The sequence below is a fragment of the Diceros bicornis genome, chromosome 23, assembly GCF_020826845.1.
Source record: "Diceros bicornis minor isolate mBicDic1 chromosome 23, mDicBic1.mat.cur, whole genome shotgun sequence".
Classification (NCBI taxonomy): Eukaryota; Metazoa; Chordata; class Mammalia; order Perissodactyla; family Rhinocerotidae; genus Diceros; species Diceros bicornis.
Window position 1 is genome coordinate 25379424 of NC_080762.1, and position 23484 is coordinate 25402907.

At 39.7% G+C, this 23484-nt stretch overlaps 1 protein-coding gene across 2 annotated transcripts in view; it reads right to left on the reverse strand.

Annotated features, from left to right (window-relative positions):
* The window catches only part of FIG4 (FIG4 phosphoinositide 5-phosphatase), a 128975-nt gene that overhangs the window by 21931 nt on the left and 83560 nt on the right, over window positions 1-23484 (reverse strand). Inside the window, exon 22 of one of the 2 annotated variants that reach the window (XM_058566477.1) lies at window positions 21904-21990. In XM_058566477.1, the coding sequence (XP_058422460.1) occupies window positions 21904-21990 (87 nt within the window). Of the gene's footprint in view, window positions 1-21903; window positions 21991-23484 lie in introns of those variants that run through there. The other variant, XR_009223544.1, reaches the window with a different exon arrangement.

Consider the following 23484-nt stretch of genomic DNA (forward strand, 5'->3'; position numbering starts at 1 on the left):
GCTTGATGAATGGTGTGTAGGTCCTCGCCTGGGATCCGAACCCACGAATCCCAGGTTGCCAAAGGGTAGTGCACAAACTTAACCACTACGGCACCGGGCCAGCCCCTGCAGACCACATTTTGAGAATTGCTGCTTTATGCTTTTTATCTTTCTCCTTTTCTTCCTTTGGTGACAAGCTGCTAGCTGTCACTCTTTGTTACTACCCATGCTTTCTGTGGGAGGTCCTCCACTTTTAGCTGCACCCAACAGGAGTATGGGGTGGGGAAACTCCAGCTGCCTGGCTCAGGATATTATGTTATTAGACTTTGGGTTTGAGTCCCAAAGAAATGAATTTTTTTCTTTTTTGCTTGGGAAGATTTGCCCTGAGCTAACATCCATTGCCGATCCTGTTCTTTTTTTCTTATGTGAGCCACTGCTACAGCATGGCCACTGACAGACGAGAGGTATAGGTCTGTGCCTGGGAACCAAACCCAGGCCGCCAAAGGAGAGCGTGCTGAACTTAACCACTAGGCCACTGGAGCTGGCTCAGAGAAATGAATTTGAGTCTCAGCTTTATCACTTAAAAGTTTTGTAATTCTCAATGAGCTGCTGACTCTCTCCAGGTCTTGTTTTCTTAGAAAATCAGAGGACTGAATCCAGTGATCTCTAAACATCTTCCAGTTCTTACATCTCATGGTCCTAAAGCGTTAAATACACACACACACGTGCGCATGCTAATGGGACGTTCTGAGAAGGCCATCTTGCACCTCTCTATACAAGTCTGCTTGTGTCTTTGTAGGTCTAAAAGCCACTATAGACAGGTTTTGGGAAGAAAAAAGTCATGAAGAATTCACATGACACCAATTGATTTTCTCATTATGTGACTGTTGGGAAACATCCAAGATTCTAGATGTAAAAACAAAAATTAAAGGCTAAAATGAAACAATAAACAAACTAGTAAACGATACATTAAATTTAATTATATCACCTACATGATCTATAAGTAAACCAATAACTGATTCTGTTACAGCATGAGAAAATCCAAGAAAAGTAACACCTACTGTGTTAAAACTGTTCAAAACGAGTAAAAGCAAAATCTTTGGGCCAATAAGAATAACAATGAGTAGAAGAGTGTGTAGGACAAAGTTATTGGTCCCAGAAGTTTCAAATATAATTTTATTTAGAGTTCCTAAAAAGATACCTAAAATTACATTTTGCTCTTTTTCTATCTGCTAAACATTTATTGATGCTTTTGAGATTATCAGAATGTTTTCCCTAACTCTATTCTATTATTAAAAATAAATGTATCTGAACATACTGACTCTAGTCAATTTACTTTCCTGTTTTCTAACCACATGATAAAGGAACTACCAATTTAGCTATTCATCTTCTGAAATAGGCCTAAAACAGTTTTATTTTCAAAGAAGCATTACTTTGATGTACAATGCTTAAAAAGCACTAATTGACTTTATTTTGACATCAAGTAATGGACTTCTAACAAGATTATAAATAGTAAAACAAAATGGTTAAGAAAGTCAAGATAGTCTCAGTTCTTTTTTACTTCTGGATAAAGACAGGATACATTTTATTCAGATATTTTGGGACTTAATTAGTGTTTTGGTGACATCATACATACAGAATAGAAACTATGAACCTTTACTAATGGATGTAAAACATCTTATAAAGAGTGTTTTTGCAAGGTAATGGAAAGTGGGTTTTGAGAGGGAAGATTTTGAAAAATGTAAAAATTTTCATTCTTTGCAACTGAGATCAAACTCATAATTTTTTTTTAAATTATAAGAATCTAAGAATAAGTTAAATATAAAAACAAAGTGAAATGTTTAGAGCTTCATGTATTTGGAAACAGGCAAATGGAAATTAGGAAATCAAGGTTCTATTCTAGGCATATTGATCAAGGGATTCCAAGAGCTAGTTACATATGGGGGGAAATTCTTTTGAAGAATTCTTTTAAAGAGCTTCAGCAATTTGGTAACAGCAGGGGACTGAAAATCAGAAAATCAAGATGGCCATATAGGTTGTTCCTAATTTTAGTCCCCCTCACAAGAAGACCAATTAGAAAATATCCAAAGACAAGACACTATTGTGAAAATCCCAGAACCCGGGGTGAGGAGGAACCACCCTCCTGGAAAACAGAGACCGAGAAGGACAGCATTAGAAGGGTAAGATGAGTGGCTACACTCTGACTGCATTGTCTCTCCTGCAGGCCAGCACAGCGATGCACCAAGAGGGCCCCCCTGGGCCTACGGTTTCTACAGTGGGGAAAAAAAGAATCCAGGATGGACGACCAGCTCCCCCAGTGTTGCGGGGCACTTCCTAGGAGGCCTACTTGGGTCTTGCCTCACAGGGATCACTGGGGAAATTTGTGGGGCTTTGCCACTGAGAAACAGATAGAAATGGAGAAGGGGGGCAGGGCTTACATTAATCAGCACTCAGATCTTGTCAGATTGCCTTCCCCCTTGCAACTGCACCCCAGCAGAGATCCCAGCCAGCAGCTCTGCCCATCTGCAGAGCCAAGCTGGCCTGGTGGCCCTATTGGGCCAGGGAGCTCAGTGGGCAATGGAAATAAAACAATGCTAAGTAATATTACAAAAACATATCAATGTGTAAAACTCACTAGTAATGGTAAATACATAATCAAAGCCAGAATCTCTAATATCGTAACGGTGGTGCATAATTCACTTGCAACTCTAGTTTAAAAGTTAAAAAACAAACATAATAAAAATAACCATAACTACAATAATTTGTTATTGGATACATAATATAAAAAAGACGTAAAGTGTAACATCAGTAACCTAAAATGTAAGGGGGAGAAATGTAAAAGTATACAGTTTCTATGTGCTATTGAAGTTAAGTTATTATCAGCTTAAAACAGGATAGTATAAATATAAAATATTTTATGTAAGCCTTATGGTAACCACAACAGAAAAATCTATAGTAGATACACAAAATAGTATAATAAAGAAATCAGGAATCGGGGCGAAGTCAAGATGGCGGCGTAGGCAGACTCTGAACTCACCTCCTCCCGCAGACACAGCCAATTTACAACTACTCGTGGAAAAATTACCCCTGAGACAGAACTGAAAACTGGATAAGAGGAACTCCTGCAACAAAGGACAATCCTAATTGAGGTAGAAGAGGCAGAAACTCCCTTCTGGAGAGAAAAAACGCTGCCGTCACAAGCCACCAGCTTCACAGCCGCCCGGGAGCAGCCCACAGGTAGGCAACCCTCCCTGGAGGTGCGGGGCCCTGAGCCAGGGAGCGCCTCCACTGTGGGCATTTTGTGGACCCAGCACAATCGAGACGAGTGGCATAATATCTGACTTTGCCTGCTACTAAAACATTGGGGAGGACCCCCAGAAAAGCTGGTTCGCAAAGAAATTAAAACCGGCTCTTAAAGGGCCCACACGCAAACTCACCCGTTTCAGAAAGCATCCTAAAATCACCAGAAAGAAAGGTGCACAGTGCTTTGGTGAAAAGAGACTCACCTGATAGGCCCTGAGTGCATCTTGGTTAGAGGTGAGACCTCTCCAGGGACTGGGACATTGGCGGCGGCCATTGTTGTGGCCTAGTGTGGGCGTGCTGACACAGATGCCATTGGAGTTCTCCCTGGGGCCTGCTAGCCCAGGTCTGCCCCACCCGCTAAAGCACTGATTTAATCCAGCTCAGGCAGGGCGGGCAGCCCACCCTAGAGACTGGCCCCACCCAACAACAAGCCCTCAGGCAACTTGTGGGCCTGCATAGATTGGTGACTGGATTCTCTGCAGCCTGGCAACTGAGCCAACTTCAGTGGGGCAGGGCCTGCACAAGGAGCGGGTGGAGAGTGTGGGGCGGTGGTGGAGTGTGTGGGGCTCCCACCGTGGGGAGACTGGGTCCACTTCGGGAGGTCGGGGTACACACACGGGGCAGGACTGTGTTGACTGCGTGTGTAGACCTGTGGGCAGCAGGGCTTGTCAGCTGCAGAAGACTTGTGCTTCTCAAAGACCCACATGGGGGTTTGCCCCACCTTCCAAAGTCTGAAACAATTGGGTGCTCCTGTGCCTGAGGCCAGCCCCACCCAGCTGCAATCCTCAGAGAGCTGACAAGAGACCAAAGGCTGGAGCCTTATAGCAATTGTAAGGCCCTGAGCCTAACAACCTGCCACGCTGGGGGCCTACTCACTTAAAAGAAATACTGCAACACAAATGTGGTATTAGAACTTGCAGTCAACTGTGCTGGGGCTCCCCATACCTGATAAAGAGACTGAAGGGCCCACAACAACTATAAGCAGCTGAGCATTACAACAGCTGGCCAGGAGCATAACTCAGCCTCCCTGGGTGCCTACAGGGAGAGTAAACAGGCCACAACAGAAGGACACACGTAGACCACATAGGGGTCACCCCTGGAACATTGAGAACTGAGGGAAGCACATGGCAGGCCTCCTAAGCCATCACTTACATAAGGTCAGCTATCCAAGAGCAGGAGATGTAGCTGACCTACCTAATACGTAGTCACAAGCACAGGGAAAGAGGCAAAATGAGGAGGCAAAGGAATACATTCCAAGTAAGTGAACAGGACAAAACCCCAGAAAAGGAACTAAGTGAAACAGAAATGAGCAACCTACCTGACAGAGAGTTCAAACTAAGAGTGTTAAGGATGCTCACTTATGTGGGGAGAAGAATAAATGAACTCAGTGAGAATGTCAACAAAGAAATGGAAGATATAAAAAAGAACCAATCAGAAATGAAGAATATAATACTGGAAATGAAAAATTCGCTAGAGGGACTCAAAAGAAGAATAGAGGATACAGAAGAACGGATCTGCGAGCTGGACGAAACACTAGAAGAAATTACCCAAGCTGAACAGGTAAAAGAAAAAAGAATTAAAAAGAGTGAGGACAGTCTAAGGGACCTCTGGGACAACATCAAGCGCACCAACACCTGTGTTATAGGTGTCCCGGAAGGAGAAGAGCGAGACAAAGGGGCAGAGAATCTATTTCAAGAAATAATAGATGAAAACTTCCCTAACCTAAGGAAGGAAGCAGACATCCAGGTACAGGAAGCACAGAGAGCCCCAAACAAGATAAACCCAAAGAGGCCCACACCAAGACACATCAAAATCAAAATGTCTAGAATTAAAGATAAAGAGAGAATACTAAAAGCTGCCAGAGAAAGACAAGTTACATACAAAGGAAACCCCATGAGGCTATCAGCTGACTTCTCAGCAGAAACCTTACAGGCTAGAAGAGAGTGGCACGATATATTTAAAGTGCTAAAGGGAAAAAACGTACAGCCAAGAATACTCTACCCTGCAAGGTTATCATTCAAAATAGAAGGAGAGATCAAAAATTTCCCAGACAAGCAAAAATTAAAGGAGTTTGTCACCAAGAAACCAGTGCTACAAGAAATGTTAAAGGGACTGATTTAAGGGGAAAAGAGAAGACCACAAACAGGAAAAATTATCTATTTCCATGATAAGAGGGAAATGGATACAAATGCACAAAAAAGAGGTTAGATATGATATCAAAAACATAAAAGGAGGGAGGAGGGGAGTTAAAGAGTAGAGCTTTCAGACAGAGGTCAAACTAAAGAGACCATCAATTCTGTATAGAAGGAGAAAGGAACAGAGAAGGACTACTAAAACACTGAGAAAAAAAGTTAAAAAATGGCAGTAAGTACATACTTATCAATAGCGACTTTAAACGTCAATGGACTAAATGCCCCAATTAAAAGGCATAGGGTGGCTGAATGGATAAAAAAACAAGACCCATATATATGCTGCATACAAGAGACACACTTCAGACCTAGAGACACTCACAAACCGAAAGTGAAGGGATGGAAAAAGATACTCCACGCAAATGGCAATGAAAAGAAAGCTGGGGTAGCAGTACTCATATCAGACAAAATAGACTTTAAAACAAAAACTGTAAAAAGAGACAAAGAAGGGCATTACATAATGATCAAGGGAACAATCCAACAAGAGGATATAACACTTGTAAATATCTATGCACCCAATGTAGGTGCACTTAAATATATAAAGCAATTATTAACAGACATAAAAAGAGAAATAGACAGTAATACAACAATAGTAGGGGACTTTACCACTCCACTTATGCCAACAGATAGATCATCCAAACAGAAGATCAATAAGGAAACATTGGCCTTAAATGACACACTAGAACAGATGGACCTAGTAGATATGTACAGAGCATTCCATCCAAAAACCGAAGAATACACGTTCTTTTCAAATGCCCATGGAACATTCTCCAGGATTGATCACATATTAGGCCACAAAATGAGTCTCCATAAATTTAAGAAGATTGAAATAATACCAAGCATCTTTTCTGACAACAACGGTATGAAACTGGAAATCAACTATAGGAAGAAAATCAGAAAAGCTATAAATATGTGGAGATTAAACAAAATGCTACTGAACAATGGCTGGGTCAATGAAGAAATCAAAGAAGAAATCAAAAAATACCTGGAGACAAATGAAAATGAAAATACGACATGGCAGAATTTATGGGATACAGCAAAAGCGGTTCTAAGAGGGAAGTTTATAGCAATACAGGCCTCAAATAAACAATCTAACAATGCACCTAAAGGAACTGGAAAAAGAAGAACAAACCAAGCCCAAAATCAGTAGAAGAAGGGAAATAATAAAAATCAGAGCAGAAATAAATGAAATAGAGACTAAAAAAACAATAGAAAAAATTAATAAAACCAAGAGCTGGTTCTTTGAAAAGATAAACAAAATTGACGAACCTTTAGCTAGACTCACCAAGAAAAAAAGAGAGAAGGCACAAATAAGTAAAATCGGAAATAAAAGAGGAGAAATTACAACAGACACCTCAGAAATACAAAAGATTATAAGAGAATACTATGAAAAGCTATATGCCAACAAATTCGACAATCTGGAAGAAATGGATAAATTCTTAGAATCATACAACCTTCCAAAACTGGATCAAGAAGAAGTAGAGAATTTGAATAGACCAATCACCAGTAAGGAGACCGAAACAGTAATCACAAACCTCCCCAAAAATAAAAGTCCAGAACCAGATGGCTTCCTTGGTGAATTCTACCAAACATTCAAAGAAGACTTAATACTTATCCTTCTCAAACTCTTCCAAAAAATTGAGGAGAAGGGGAAGCTCCCTAACTCATTCTACGAAGCCAGCATTACCCTGATACCAAAACCAGACAAGGGCACCACAAAAAAAGAAAATTACAGGCCAATATCACTGATGAACATCGATGCAAAAATTCTCAACAAAATACTAGCAAATTGCATACAACAATATGCTAAAAAGATTATACACCATGATCAAGTGGGATTTATTCCAGGTATGCAGGGATGGTTCAACATTTGCAAATCAATCAACGTAACACAACACATTAATAAAATGAAGAATAAAAATCACATGATTATCTCAATAGATGCAGAGAAAGCATTTGACAAGATACAGCATCCATTTATGATAAAAACTCTGAATAAAATGGGTATAGAAGGAAAGTACCTCAACATAATAAAGGCCATATATGACAAACCCACAGCTAATATCATCCTCAATGGTGAAAAACTGAAAGCTATCCCTCTAAGAACAGGAACCAGACAAGGATGCCCACTGTCACCACTTCTATTTAACATAGTACTGGAAGTCCTAGCCAGAGCAATCAGGCAAGAGAAAGAAATAAAAGGGATCCAAATTGGAAAGGAAGAAGTGAAACTGTCACTATTTGCAGATGACATGATTTTATATATAGAAAACCCTAAAGAATCCACCAGAAAACTTTTAGAAGTAATAAACGAATATGGTAAAGTTGCAGGATACAAAATCAACATACAAAAATCAGTTGCATTTCTATACACTAACAATGAAGTAGGAGAAAGAGAAATTAAGAATACAATCCCATTTACAATTGCAACAAAAAGAATAAAATACCTAGGAATAAACTTAACCAAAGAGGTGAAAGATCTGTACACTGAAAACTATAAAACACTGTTGAAAGAAATTGAAGAAGACACAAAGAAATGGAAAGATATTTTGTGCTCTTGGATTGGAAGAATTAACATAGTTAAGATGTCCATACTTCCTAAAGCAATCTATAGATTCAATGCAATCCCTATCAAAGTTCCAACAACATTTTTCACAGAAATAGAACAAAGAATCCTAAAATTTATATGGAACAACAAAAGACCCCAAATAGCTAAAGGAATCCTGAGAAAAAAGAACAAAGCTGGAGGTATCACACTCCTTGATTTCAAAATATACTACAAAGCTATAGTTACCAAAACAGCATGGTAGTGGCACAAAAACAGACACACAGATCAATGGAATAGAATCAAAAGCCCAGAAATAAACCCACACATCTATGGACAGCTAATCTTTGACAAAGGAGCCAAGAACATACAATGGAGAAAAGAAAGTCTCTTCAACAAATGGTGTTGGGAAAACTGGATAGCCGTATGCAAAAAAAATGAAAGTAGACCCTTACCTTACACCATACACAAAAATTAACTCCAAATGGATTAAAGACTTGAATGTAAGACCTGAAACTATGAAACTTCCAGAAGAAAACATAGGCAGTACGCTCTTCGACATCGGTCTTAGCAACATATTTTCAAGCACCATGTCTGACTGGGCAAGAGAAACAATAGAAAAAATAAACAAATGGGACTACATCAAACTAAAAAGCTTCTGCACAGCAAAGGAAACCATCAACAAAACGAAAAGACAACCTAACAATTGGGAGAAGATATTTGCAAACCATACATCTGATAAGGGCTTAATCTCCAAAATATATAAAGAACTCATGCATCTCAACAACAAAAAAACTAACAACCCAATTAAAAAATGGGCAAAAGACCTGAACAGACATTTCTCCCAAGAAGATATACAGATGGCCAACAGGCACATGAAAAGATGTTCAAAATCATTAACTATCAGGGAAATGCAAATCAAAACTACAATGAGATATCACCTCACGCCCGTCAGAATGGCTATAATTAACAAGACAGGAACCAACATGTGTTGGAGAGGATGTGGAGAGAAGGGAACTCTCATACACTGCTGGTGGGAGTGCAAACTGGTGCAGCCACTATGGAAAACAGTATGGAGATTCCTCAAAAAATCAAGGATAGAACTACCATATGATCCAGCTATTCCACTGCTGGGTATTTATCCAAAGAACTTGAAAACGCCAATGCGTAAAGATACATGCACCCCTGCGTTCATTGCAGCGTTATTCACAATAGCCAAGACTTGGAAGCAACCTAAGTGCCCATCAAGGGACGAATGGATAAAGAAGATGTGGTATATATACACAATGGAATACTACTCAGCCATAAGAAACGATGAAATCCAGCCATTTGTGACAACATGGATGGACATTGAGGGTATTATGCAAAGTGAAATAAGTCAGAGGGAGAAGGTCAAATACTGTATGATTTCCTTCATTAAGTAGTAGATAATAACAACAATAAACAAACACATAGAGACAGAGATTGGATTGGTGGTTACCAGAGGGGAAGGGGGGAGGGAGGAGGGCAAAAGGGATAATTCGGCACATGTGTGTGGTGATGGGTTGTAATTAGTATTTTGGTGGTGAACATGATGTAATCTATGCAGAAATAGAAGTATAATGATGTACACCTGAAATTTATACAATGTTATAAACCAATGTTACCGCAATAAACAAAAAATTAAAAAAAAAAATAAACAACCTAACTTTACACCTCAAGGAACTAGAAAAAGAAGAACAAATTAAGCCCAAAGTTAGCAGAAGAAAGGAAATAATAAAGATTAAAGCAGAAATAACGAAATAGAGAATAGATAAATAATAGCAAAGATTGACAAAACCAAGGTTTGGTTCTTTGAAAAAATAAACAAAATAGACTAGACTCAGACTCACCAAGAAGAAAAGAGAGAGGACCCAAATCAATAAAATTATAAATTAAAGAGGAAATGCTACAAAAGATATCACAGAAATATAAAGGATCTTAAGAGACTACTATGAGCAACTACACACCAACAAACTGGATAACTCATAAGAACCGGATGAATTCCTAGAAACATACAACCTACCAAGATGGAATCATGAAGAAATAGAAAATCCAAACAGACTAATAATGAGTAAGGAGACTGCATCAGTAACAAAAAAACCTCCCAACAAAGAAAAGCCTGGGACCAGATAGTTTCACTGGTGAATTCTACCAAATATTTAAAGAATTAACACCAATACTTCTCAACCTCTTCCAAAACACTGAAGAGTAGAGAATACTACTAAACTCACTTTATGAGGCCAGGATTACCCTCATACCAAGCCAGATAAGGACACTACAAGAAAAGAAAACTACAGGCCAATATCCCCAATGAATATAGATGCAAAAATTCTCAACAAAATACTAGCAAACCAATTCAACAGCATATTAAAAGGATCATACACCATGATCAAGTGGGATTCATCCTTGCAATGTATAGATGGTTCAACATATGCAAATCAATAAATGTGATACATATTAACAGAAAGAAAGATAAAAAACACATGATCATCTCAATAGATACAAAAAAGCATTTAACAAAATTCAACATCCATTCATGATAAAAACTCTCAATAAATTGTGTATAGAAGGGATGTACCTCAACATAATAAAGACCATTTATGACAAGCCCACAGCTAACATCGTACTCAAAGGTGAAGGGTTAAAAGCTTTTCCTCTAAGATCAGGCAAAAGACAAGTGTGCCCACTCTCACCACTCCTATTCAACATAGTACTGGAAGTCCTAGCCAGAGGAATCAGGCAAGAAAAAGAAATAAAAGGCATCCAAATAGGAAAGGAAGAAGTAAAATTATCTCTGTTTGCAGATGATATGATCTTATATATAGAAAATCCTAAAGACTCTACCAAAAAAATGTTAGAACTCATAAATTAATTCAGTAAATTTGCAGGATATAAAGTCAACATACAAAAATCAGTTACATTTCTATACACTAACAACAAATTACCTGAAAAAGAAATGAAGAAAATGATCCCATTTACAACAGCATCAAAAACAATAAAATACATAGGAATAAATTTAACCAAGGAGGTGAAAGATCTGTGCAATGAAAACTATAAGACATTGATGAAAGAAATTGAAGAAGACACAAATAAACGGAAATATATCCCATGTTCCTGGACAGGAAGAATTAATACTGTTAAAAAGCCCACACTACCCAAAGTAATCTATAGATTCAATACAATCCCTATCAAGATTCCAACGGCATTTTTTTACAGAAACAGAACAAACAATCCTAAAATTCATATGGAACCACAAAAGATCCCAAATAGCCAAAGCAATCCTGAGAAAGAAGAACAAAGCTGAAGGCATCACAGTTCCTGATTTCAAACTATATTACAAAGCTATAGTAATCAAAACACTACGGTAACAGCAGTAAAATAGATGCATAGACCAATGGAACATAAGTGAGAGCCCAGAAATAAACCCATGCATACATGGCCAACTAATATTTGACAAGGGAGCCAAGAATACTCAATGGAGAAAAGATAGTCTCTTCAATAAATGGTGCTGGGAAAACTGAACATTCCCATGTAAAAGAATGAAATTGGACCCCTATCTTACACTGTACACAAAAATTAACTCCAAATGGATTAAAGACTTAACTGTAAGACCTGAAGCCATAAAACTCCTAGAAGAAAACACAGGAAAAAAGCTCCCTGACGTCGGTCTTGGCAACGATTTTATGGATATGACACCAAAAGCACAAGCAACAATAGCAAAAATAAACAAGACTATATCAAACTAAAAAACTTATGTACAGCAAAAAGAAATGATCAACAAAATGAAAGGCAACCTATGGAATGGGAGAAAATATTTGCAAACCACATATATTAACGGGTTAACATCCAAAATATATAAGGAACTCATACCACTCAATAGCAAAAAAACAAATAATCCAATTTAAAAACAGGCAAAGAGGGAGCTGGACTGGTGGTGTAGTGGTTAAGTTCACGTGCTCTGCTTCAGTAGCCTGGGGTTCGCAAGTTCGGATCCCGGGTGCGGACCTATGCACCGCTCATCAAGCCATGCTGTGGCGACACACCACGTACAAAATACAGGAAGATGGGCACAGATGTTACCTCCTTTTGCTGAGGATGATTGGCAACAGATGTTAGCTGGGGGCCAATCTTCCTCACCAAAAAAAAAAATGCGGAGCGGCGGGGGAGAAGGACTTGAATAGACATTTTTTCCAAAGAAGACACACAAATGGCTAACAGGAACATGAAAATGTACTCAAGATCACTAATCATCAGGGAAATGCAAATCAAAACCACAATGAGATACCACCTCACACCTGTTAGAATGGCTATTATCAAAAAGACAAGAGATAACAAGTGCTGATGAAGATATAGAGAAAAGGGCACCCTGTTGCACTGTTGGTGGGAATGTAAACTGGTACAGCCACTATGGAAAACACAGGTGTTTCTCAGAAAAGTAAAAACAGACATACATATGATTCAGCAATCCCACTTCTGGGTATATATCTGAAGGAAAGGAAATCACTGTCTTGAAGAGATATCTGCACCCTCAAGTTCACTGCAGCATTATTTACAATAGCCAAGACATGGAAACAACCCAAGTGTTGATAGATGGATGAATGGATAAAGAAAATGTGAGGTGTGTGTGTATAACGGAATATTCTTTGGCCATAAAAAAGAAGGAAATTCTGCCATCTGTGACAACATGTATGGACCTTTAGGACATTATGCTAAGTGAAATAAGTCAGCCAGAAAAAGACAAATGCTATATGATCTCACTTACACTAGGAATCTAAAAAAAACAAATTCATAGAAACAGAGAACAGACTGGTGGTTGCCAGAGGCGGAGGTTATGGGTTAGGGGAAATGGGTGAAGGGGGTCAAAAGGTCCAAACTTCCAGTTATAAAATAAATAGGTTCTGGGGATGTAATGTACAGCATGGTGAATACAGTTAACAATACCGTACTGCATATTTGAAAGTTACTAAGAAAGTAGATTTTTAAAGTTATCAACACACACAGACACACACACACATACATATACACACAGACACAAAATTGTAATTATGTAAGGTGATGGATGTGTTAACTAACCTTATTGTGGTAATCATTTTGTAATAGATACATATATCAAATCATTGCATGGTATACCTTAAACTTACCCAATGTTATACATCAATTATATCTCAATAAAGATGAACAACAAAAAATAAAATAAAATAAAATAAGGAAATCCTGGTCCTATTTTAGCCTGTCCTACTAACCTAATGTATAAGTTAAATAATATGGACAGCAGTAGTTTGTCAATTGAGAAAATCATGAGACACCTGCAAAGAACTCTTGAGTTGCTCCACCTAAAACTGAAAATAAACTATAGTGAACTAAAAACTTACAAATATGTATCATTTGTCTTGCCATTTGCTTCAAATTGCTAACCTTGGCATTTCTTCTTCACACTTAATTATTGCATAATGTGCCTAAAAGACATAAAACTACTAAATATCAAATATTACTCATTTGTAATTTATTTAACGCTTACTGTGCACCAGGTATCCTGTTAGGGACTGGGATACAAAGGCAGATAAGCCCTGCTCTCAAGCAACTCATAGTCGTTTTAGATTTGCTCTAGATTAAAAACACCACATACTGAGTTCTATTTACCAAAGACTTTCTGTTCCAATAAAATTGGGAGGGATGGCAGAAGGATGTTTATGAAATATGAGCAGACCTTTAATTACGAAAACATAATGCAACTGATTTCCATAGTAGTATTCCTCAAATTTCTTCATAAGACCATAAGGAAAATGAGTAATAATATAAAATGTTAAACATGGAAAATTACTTATATAACTTCAAAAGACTATTGATGCCTGTTGGTGAATTCAAACACAATTAGAACTTAATGAGGTTTGTACTTGTTAAATAATGTGTAAAAGCCCCAAGGGGTTCTGAGTCACACATAGGATGGTATAGCTATATTTAAACATAAAATTGAAATGTTTTTTCTTGTATTTCAACCAAAAATTTATCTTAACTGAAAAAACCTCTCGTGTATGGTAAAGAAAACAAGGGCAATGAACACATCCTACCTGGGCACACGTCTTCACTGTGCAAAAGGAATGGCTGTCAGGAAGCCACGGTGACATAGCACAGGCTTGGTAATCACTCCATCTGCCCAAAACCATCCCACTCACCTTCCATACACAAAATTGATGATAATTTGGTAAACCAACAAAATAACAAAAGGTTAAACAGTTACAAAATGTGATTCTTGTATACAAAGCTAAGCAAATCAATGAGTAATATCCCTCACATGGCTGTATCAGATATCTAAATCTGTTCCCCAGGATTAACCTGGTTGCTCATGGCTAAAAATATATGTAAATCCATGATAAATTCTTCATCTCTATCACTAATTGAAAGATTTTTCCCCTGTAATCTGACCATGGATTTCCAGAAAATTTAAAAGGCATGCATAATAAACTATTTAACTTGGACCCCCTTAGAAAAAGAAATTTAACTAACTTGCTTTTTAAATCAAGAGCAGAAAACCTAAAATTATTTCCTCTCTCTAATCTAAAACCTCTTGAGCCCCAGACCAATCATCTTGCATGTCCTATTATTGTCACAAATGAACCTCAGCCCCTACACTTGCGTTTGTCGTGTGTTTCCAATCCTGGTAACCCACCACCAGATTTAGTCAACCAAGCTAGAAAACTCCTAGCCTCTCACATGTTCCTTACAACCAATTCACTACCAAGTTTTACCAAGCCTAGTTTACCAAAACTCCTAGCCTCTCACATGTTCCTTACAACCCATTCACTACCAAGTTTTACCAAGATTCCACCTTTACAAAATAATCCCCCTTCTTGATTTTAACCATCAATAGCAGACTCCAATCACTTTTTTGTCCTGATGTTTCCAAAAGATATGTTGTTAATCTCCCTGTCTCCAATCCATTCGCCGCGCTATTTCCAGAATGACCTTTCTAAAATGCAAATATAAGCCTATCACTCTTCTGATTAAAACAGGCTTTTAGGATAAGGGTCACTCTCTCTCACTTAACATCTCCTCCTGATCTTATTCCTACCTGTGCATGTCTTTCATGGACTATTTCTTTTTATCAGACACACAGAATTACATACAGATTTGAGCCTCTGCCCTATGTCCTCCTTGTCTTTTTCAACCAGATAACTCCTTCTTTCCCTTAGAATTTAGCCCAAGGGTTAAGCCTGCCCAGAAATCTCTGTCTGATTTGGATTCTTCTCTGCACTCCCACAGTCTCCTCTGCTAACACCTTCACAGCACCTCCCTACTACCTGGAAACACTGACCCACTGGCCAGTGTATATCCCCAGAGGCAGGACTGTATCTCATTCAACCACGTACTGCGAGCATCTAACCTGGCACACAGCAAGCATTCAATAAATATCTGTCATTTAATGCCTTTAATGCCCTACCAGTAAGGCATTTAATACCTTACCTTACAAAAGAGCTATGTTACTGGAAAAAAACCAACAACAAAGAAACTCATGTTAAGGGGGTACGTAAGACCTCATCCGAACGGCGAAAGCTCTCAAAAATGGAATCCTATGCAGTCACAAAAATAAAACAGGCAACACACTTAATTAAAAAAATATCAAAGTCATTTTAGATACCTTAAATTAATAACACAAGCATCTACAATTATATTTACATTTATTATTCCTTATATGCTAGAAACTTTTCAGGATAGCCCTCCCAGAAAGTTTCAACGAATTCACCTTGTTTCATTAAATTTATCTCATTTAACAGAGCATGCAGATACTACTGTAGATAATACTCCAACAAAGAGGCACTCACTTCATATCTACATGTCTAACGGCTTTCTCATTTTGACTTTCAGCTATAGCTTCTGCTACCTCCTTCCTTTGCATCCTCATCTTGGCTCTCAATTCATGGTAAATAAGCAGAGTGTATTTTCCAAGGCCTGCATTTATTTTACTCACTATGGATATATCACAGCAACCTCTCTCATCTCTTCCTGACTCCTTTTCTTCCTGACCTTTCTTCTCTTTTTCTAATTGTTTCCAACAGGAATCACTCACACATACTTTCATTCAATCAACAAACGTTTATTAAGTGCCTAGACAGAGCTAAGTTTCTTTTTGTTTTTTGTTTTGTGAGGAAGATTAGCCTTGAGCTAACATCTGTTGCCAATCTTCCGAGGAAGATTGGCCCTGAGCTAACATCTGTGCCCATCTTCCTCATTTTTTTATGTGTGGGACACCTGCCACAGCATGGCTTGATGAGTGGTGCGTAGGCCCACATCCGGGATCCGAACCTGTGGACCCCAGGCCGACGAAGTGAAGTGTGCAAACTTAACCACTATGCCACCAGGCCGGCCCCCAGGGCTAAGTTTTTTAATTCATGTGGTTCCAGAAAAAGTGCATTTATATAAATCCAACCTGTGACTGTTACCCGTGGTAAGAAATGAACTTTGCATGGCAATCCAGTACACACATGCTATATTTACGCACAGAAACAAAATTCCATGAAACAAGACTTAACTATACTATGTGCCATGCACTGGAAGATTCCATTGGATTCAGTTCAGTTCTATTTCATTTTATTGTGTGGAGGCCTACTAAATTAATTTCATGGCCCACTAATGAGTCAAGAATTACAGTGTGAACAGCACTGTTCTAGAAGACATGAAGAAAACTTGTGTTTAGAGAGATTACTGTATTAAAAAAAAGAAAAAGGTAAAACTACCTTGGAGGGGATGGAGAGAGGATGGTGAGGGAGAAAAAGGGAAAGAGAGAGGAAAGTAGAAGTAAAAGAAATAGGAGGGGGCCAGGGGACAGAAAGAGATCATTAAAAATAGAAAAGATACATAGGCAAAGCCAGAGAGGGTCAAAGACCAAAGGGAAGGCCCGAATGAAAGAGGAAGGAAGACTGTTGCAGAAATTTCCGGGGTTAGGGAAGGGGTCACAGTCTGGTTTCCGTGGGCTGAGGAGTTGTTTTCACCTATTGTCTCCCGCCCGTGGAGGGAACTGGCTGATGAATCATTGATCACTCTCCCAACTGCTCTAATCCTTAAACCTTTAAAGACCATACTCTCTGGGGTTTAGAAAAGATAACTAGAGTTACCCCTTAAGGTGGAAATACTTATTTAGCCTGCAGCACAGAGACCAGAGCATTATTTGCAGAAGACTGGATGAAATCAATGGGGGAGGACCCCCAGAGAGGGACTTGTATATAAGGAATACATTATTGAAAACGATACCATGAAAAGTAAACAAAGTTAATCACGGCCATTGTGTCATGCTCATCCCATCAGTGTGAAAGGTATGCTAATTCTGACTGTGTAAGAGCACCCTCTGATTTGTGAAACGCTCCCCCCAGCAGAAGCTCATACCCAGGGGCATTCACTCCAAGGTAAGTAAATGCTTCTTATGATGAGAAATACTTAGGGAATAAATTCAACCTTATGGTCCTAAAACAGTAAACACATTTATTTACCTTATATTACATTTCAGCTTATCCTGTGTTGGAAGCATCCTAAATTAGACAGTATTTATCCAAACTCTATGTATTATATTTTGAACCATTTCTTAGAGGTAGTTTTTAAACGAGTGAGATATATTCCTGGAATAGGTGAGCCACGGAATAGCAGGCACTAATAATACATGTGCTCATGTTCTTTTTAACCTACACTGATTGGCATTTGTTGCTTAGTTAAAAACTCCCAGAGAACTGGTAGGAGAGTAAAATGAGAACAGGTTGGTCTTGCATGAACACACTGAATCACCGCTGGGCCACACAGCACCCCACCTGCCCCGGCACAGCAAGTCCTTCCACTGGGGTCTATCTCACTCTGCATTTGGTCCCAGGTGTAAGTGGAAGCAGGACAGAGGGAAAAAAAAAAACGGTAAAAACCTGCTGTGCTGACTTTTTTTCTATCAGTGTGCAGTAGGGGAAGAAAGAAACAGGAGAGGGCAGAGGGCTTATGAGCAGGAAAGAGAATAGGGGAAGAACTGAAAAATGCTCAAGGATGAGGGGAGAAAGAAGCCACTGGGAGGGTGGCTGAAAACCAGGGAGACACTGGGTGAGGTGGGCTTCCAGGGATGCTCAGGGGGCCTCAGACAGACTCCGACAGCAATGGGAGGGAGAGGGAGTTGAGATTTGGTACATTTTAACAAATATTTACTGAGCACTCAATTTAAGGTACTATTCCTACAGGGGGCACAAAGATGAGCTGCCCTCTAGGAACTTATAATCTAGCAGGAGAGCAATAACCCCAACTAGGAGCAGCACTGTCCTGACGATGGATATACAACCTCTACACCATGAGATGAGTCAAGCAAAGTGTGCTTGCCCAGGAAGCATGTCTACATCAGGGACAATATGCTGGGTACTGGGAAAAGAATAAAGGTAAATTCTCTTTAAATATTAAAAAATAATTCAAGATCATCAGAGCAGAAACATTATGTTTGTATATAGAGGGGTCTACCAATCCAGATCATGTCAGAGGACCAGAGTGAGGGCTGTCTGCACCATTAACCCAGTACTTCTACCACTGGGGCTATAAAAGCGGCTGGTAACACTAGGCATTTATAGCTTAGTGATGGAGAGCCAGGCTGTCTGGGTTGGAATCCTGGTTCCTCCACTTGCTAACTGTTTGACCTTGGGCAAGTTGCATAACTTTGTGCTTCAGTTTTTCCATCTGTAAAATGAGGATGATAGTAAGATCTACTTCATAGGTTATTGTGAGAATTGAGTTAATACACGTTAAGGGACATAGAACAGTGCCCATCACAAACTGAGTGCTCAGGAAGTGTTGGCTGATGTCACTCCTCCCTAATCACCCCCATACACTCAGGGAGTGGTCCTAGTCAAAGGGAGGGGGTCACACTCAAACAAAATACAACTTGGAGTATTTGGGCTGACAGTGTAGACGTTGACCAATTTGGGTTTAATATTCACTTCTAAGAAATGTCCTGCGAGACCTTGAAGTGTGGAAAGTGTCCGGCTCCCCCACGCAGGTTTCTGCACCTCTGCTTCAGGAGCCCCTGCTCCACTGGCTCCTTGCCAGCTACTTACTGTCAATATCTGTTACATTTGGTGTTGTATTTACCTCATATTTAGAAAAGGAATATGGGTATGCCTCACGGCTTCAAGAAAAATTGGTAAGATGATGAATAATCCAGAGATGAGTAGATACATATGTACAAAAAATTAAAATAAACTTATTACCATTTTAAAATATACTAGAACCTAAAACATAAAATAAGAATTTCACTAATCTCATATAAATCTAATTTCTCTTGGTTTTGGCATAGTTTTAGAAATCTAAAAATGAATAGTTGACATTTTAAGAACCTAGTTACAGAGTTTCAATTTAAAGCATGCACCCATGTGCCTGTGCACACACACACACATACACACACAAACAATACTACTACTCTTGGGCAGTTGCCATGACAACTTAATGCAGAGCTTACCAGGCTCTTTGTTATCCTGCTGAGGATGCTATGCAAAAACACACTCACGTTAGTCTTTACTAATTAAGTGGAAAAGGTTAAAAAACATTCTAGATTCACAGGGTTTTCATACTGCTAGGACTCAGAAAAGCAAATACTAAATATTTTAAGAAAAGAATTTAAAAGTACTAACTGCAAAACCAATTACAGAGCAAAGTAGACATGATATTGAAGAAAACAGGGGAAAACGTTTTTCTTTTATTTTGTATGCTATATTCATTTCATCATCTTCTCCTCCTAAGTTGTGCCACAATATTTTAACGGGATAATCAATTTGTATAATACAGTTTGGTTATTAATAGTCTCTTATTTTACTAACACATTTAAATACTTTCCTTTTTTTTTTTTGTGAGGAAGATCAGCCCTGAGCTAACATCCGATGCCAATCCTCCTCTTTTTGCTGAGGAAGACTGGCCCTGGGCTAACATCTGTGCCTATCTTCCTCTACTTTATATGGGACGTCGCCACAGCATGGCTTGACAAGCGGTGCGTCGGTGCGTGCCTGGGATCCGAACCTGGGAAGCCCTGGCTGCCGCAGCGGAGCACAAGCACTTAACTGCTAGGCCACGGGGCCAGCCCCAACACTTCCCTTTTTTGGCCACATCTATTTCAATTTGTTTGGGAGCCCATACTTCCATATGCTAATTAGACATAAGAAAGAAAAACTGTCTCTAAATTAATGGGAGTTTATTTGTTTAAAAAAAAGAGGAAAAAAAGAAAAAAATAGTGGCAGGGGAGAGAAAGAAGGGCTGAAGAGCCCTTTTGAAGGCTGTGATAAAACACTATCTCGGTTTTCCTTCCCCTTCTCTGATCAGCCGTCTCTGCCTCCCTGGCAGGTTTCTCTCTCTCTGTCTCAGCTGTTAGACCCAGATCCCCTTAAGACTCAGCTGTGGACCTTTTCTCAGTCTAGTATCTCTTCCTAGGTGGTCTCATCCTCAGCCAGTGGCTTTAATTATCACCCACATGCATTTACATCCTAGCAGGCTCTCTTCTGAGTTCCAGATCAGTTGACCCAACTGCCTCCCAAACATGGCCACTTTGATGCTACTTTAAAGGCACACTGGATCCTCCTGCAGTGCTCCTTACCTCAGTAAATGGCAGCTCTGAATGGTCTTAACACAGGCGTACTCAATACCTATCTGCTAAATGTATAAATGAACGAATCAATCAATCAAATCTGTTACACAAACCAAAAAACCTAAGGTTCATCCTTGATAAGGCCTTCTTCCTTTCCCTCCAGTGACCAAGACCTGTCCTAAATATTCCCCAAATCCATCCCATTTCCAAATTCCTCCCAGCCACTACTCTCTAAAGCACTAGTCTTTGCCTGGATGACGATAATGGCCTCAACTATCAACCAGGAACGTGCAGATGTAGTACACCAAGAAGTTAGGCAATCAGTGTCTATCAAACAATTTATTGAACAAGCTGATAAAGGTGGTCTAAGAAGAGGGAAGAGAACCTTTACTAAATGTCAGCTATATGCCAGGCACTGATCTAGATGCCTTGCATATACCACCTCATTTAATCTCCACTGTGACCTATTTTCCAGAAGAAACTCAACTGAGCATATGGCATCAGGGAGCCTCTCCTGGTCACAGCCTTTGCTTTGTTTGGTCCCAAAAAGCAGAGAATAATGATGAATATGAAGAAGATGATGACGATGATGGTGATGATCACAACTTACTGAGAACTTTTTCCAGACACTGTTCTAAGCGCTTTGCATGCATTATTTCATTTAAGCCTACCACCCTCCTATGAAGCAGGTGCTATTATCCCATTCTGCAGAAGAGGAAACTGAGCCACACGAGACTTAAGTTACTTGCTCAGGGTAAAAAAACTAAGAAGTGGTAGAGCTGTGATTCAGGATATGAACCTAGTTCTGTTTAAGAATTTACTAAACACCTGTTTAACTTACAGCAAGTTATTAGAACTGGTGGGGATATACAGCTAGAAGAGACAAACCCATCCCTGCTCTCAAGGATCTTGTAGTGAACATCAGGAGCCTGTCTCCAGGGTCAGAGCTGCTTTCTCATCCCACCTCTACCCAGTGGAGAGCAGATTCCATGCAGGAAGCCTCCACCAACTCCAATCCCACCTCCAAAGGGTGCATTTCAAGTAAAGTCAAGGCTGCCAATGACTTGGCATCTTGCCCATCCCCACAGCTACCCAGTTTTCCTTGGATAAAGTACCAGGAGGAGATGCTTTAGTGCTTACACTAGTATGGTGACACGACTGAATATTTTTCTTACAAAGTCTTCAAAAAAAAAAAAAAAGCACATAATATAAAATGTATAATAGCATAAATAATATAAAATAGCATAAATACAAAGATTTTTTTAAAGGTGTAATTTAGTACTTACAATTTGATAACTCCATCTGGGCCCCTGGAATAGAGCTGCTGGTTGCCTTTGTCTTGTTTATGTTGACTCTGACCCAGCTGAACAAATCTACAAATTACAATGGATAAAAAGTAAACTAAAGAAGAAACTACTTGCAATAAATTCAGTAGATCACACGAAATGGTATGAGCTTTCCAATGACAGCGGTATGCTTATTTCAGAAAGGCACACAAGAGTACCCTACGTAACACAAGACTTTACTTACAAATGGCTGCCTGATTTTAGAGTGGGTTTGTTAGAGGCAAAGGAGGTGGGATTCTGCTTAAAATGTAAACCATAACCATAGATATAAGAATGAAATGAAATGTGCACTTCATTGCATTTCTACTTACTTAAACGTGATACAGAACTTGAACCAAAATGTTCCTGAAACCAGGAAGATGATCTTTCAGGGCCTCACATATCTGAGGGTGACTGCAGCAGGAAGCACAGGGAAACATGAGGGGAGGTATTTGCAGTGAGACAAATGACAAGGAAAGGGTAGATCAGGCCAGGGATCCATCTCCTGAAGGAGGAATGCTGCTGAGAACCCAGGACATGGAGTCAGCTCCCTTAGGACCACAAGAATCCCCAAGTCTACTCCAGCCACTCCTGAGAGTACTTTCAGCTGAGATAGATGGAACTGAAGCACCACTGCCACACCACCCCTTCCTAGAGAAGACTGGAACAACACTAATCCAGGCTTGACGCTAAGAGCCAAAGCGAATCATCCCAGGCCAGCTCAGCAGCAGAAGAGGATATCCAGTGATGGGCAGAGGGCCACCAGCTATTTCTCAAGTGCATACCTGTCTGAAGTGCAGCCTGTGCTACAACATCCATCCTCCCCTCAGGGACACAGACTGTAGTTTTGTCTTAATGCCCCTGCAAGGTGACAGCGCAGGATTAAAGGGGTGATTCCCTTTCCACTTTTCTATTATTAAAATATTTTCTTTTGATGACAATGGATATTTCATAGTTTATTTTTTATTAGCTTTTTTAAAGGTCAAGAAAAGTACTGCAGAAACCAATTATTGAATCATTACACTGCTACTCAAAACTTTTTTTTTTTTTTTTTGCTGAGGAAGATTCTCCCTGAGCTAACATCTGCTGCCAATCTTCCTCTTTTTGTATGTGAGCCACCAGAGCATGGCCACTGACAGACAAGGGGTGTAGGTCCGCGCCCAGGAACTGAACCCAGGATGCTGAAGCGGAGTGTGCCAACTTAACCACTAGGCCACCGGGGCTGCCCCTACTGGAAAACTTTTAAATAGTTTCCCCCCCTTTTTTTTTTTGTGAGGAAGATGGGCCCTGAGCTAACATCTGCCAATCCTCTTTTTTTTTTTTTTTTTTTTTTTTTTTGCTGAGGAAGACTGGCCCTGGGCTAACATCCATGCCCATCTTCCTCTACTTTATATTGGACGCTGCCATAGCATGGCTTGACAAGCGGTGCACTGGTGCGCGCCTGGGATCTGGACCGGTGAACCCCGGGCCGCCGCAGCGGAGCGCACGCGCTTAACCGCTTGCGCCACCCGGCCAGCCCCTAAATAGTTTCCTTTTATCCAA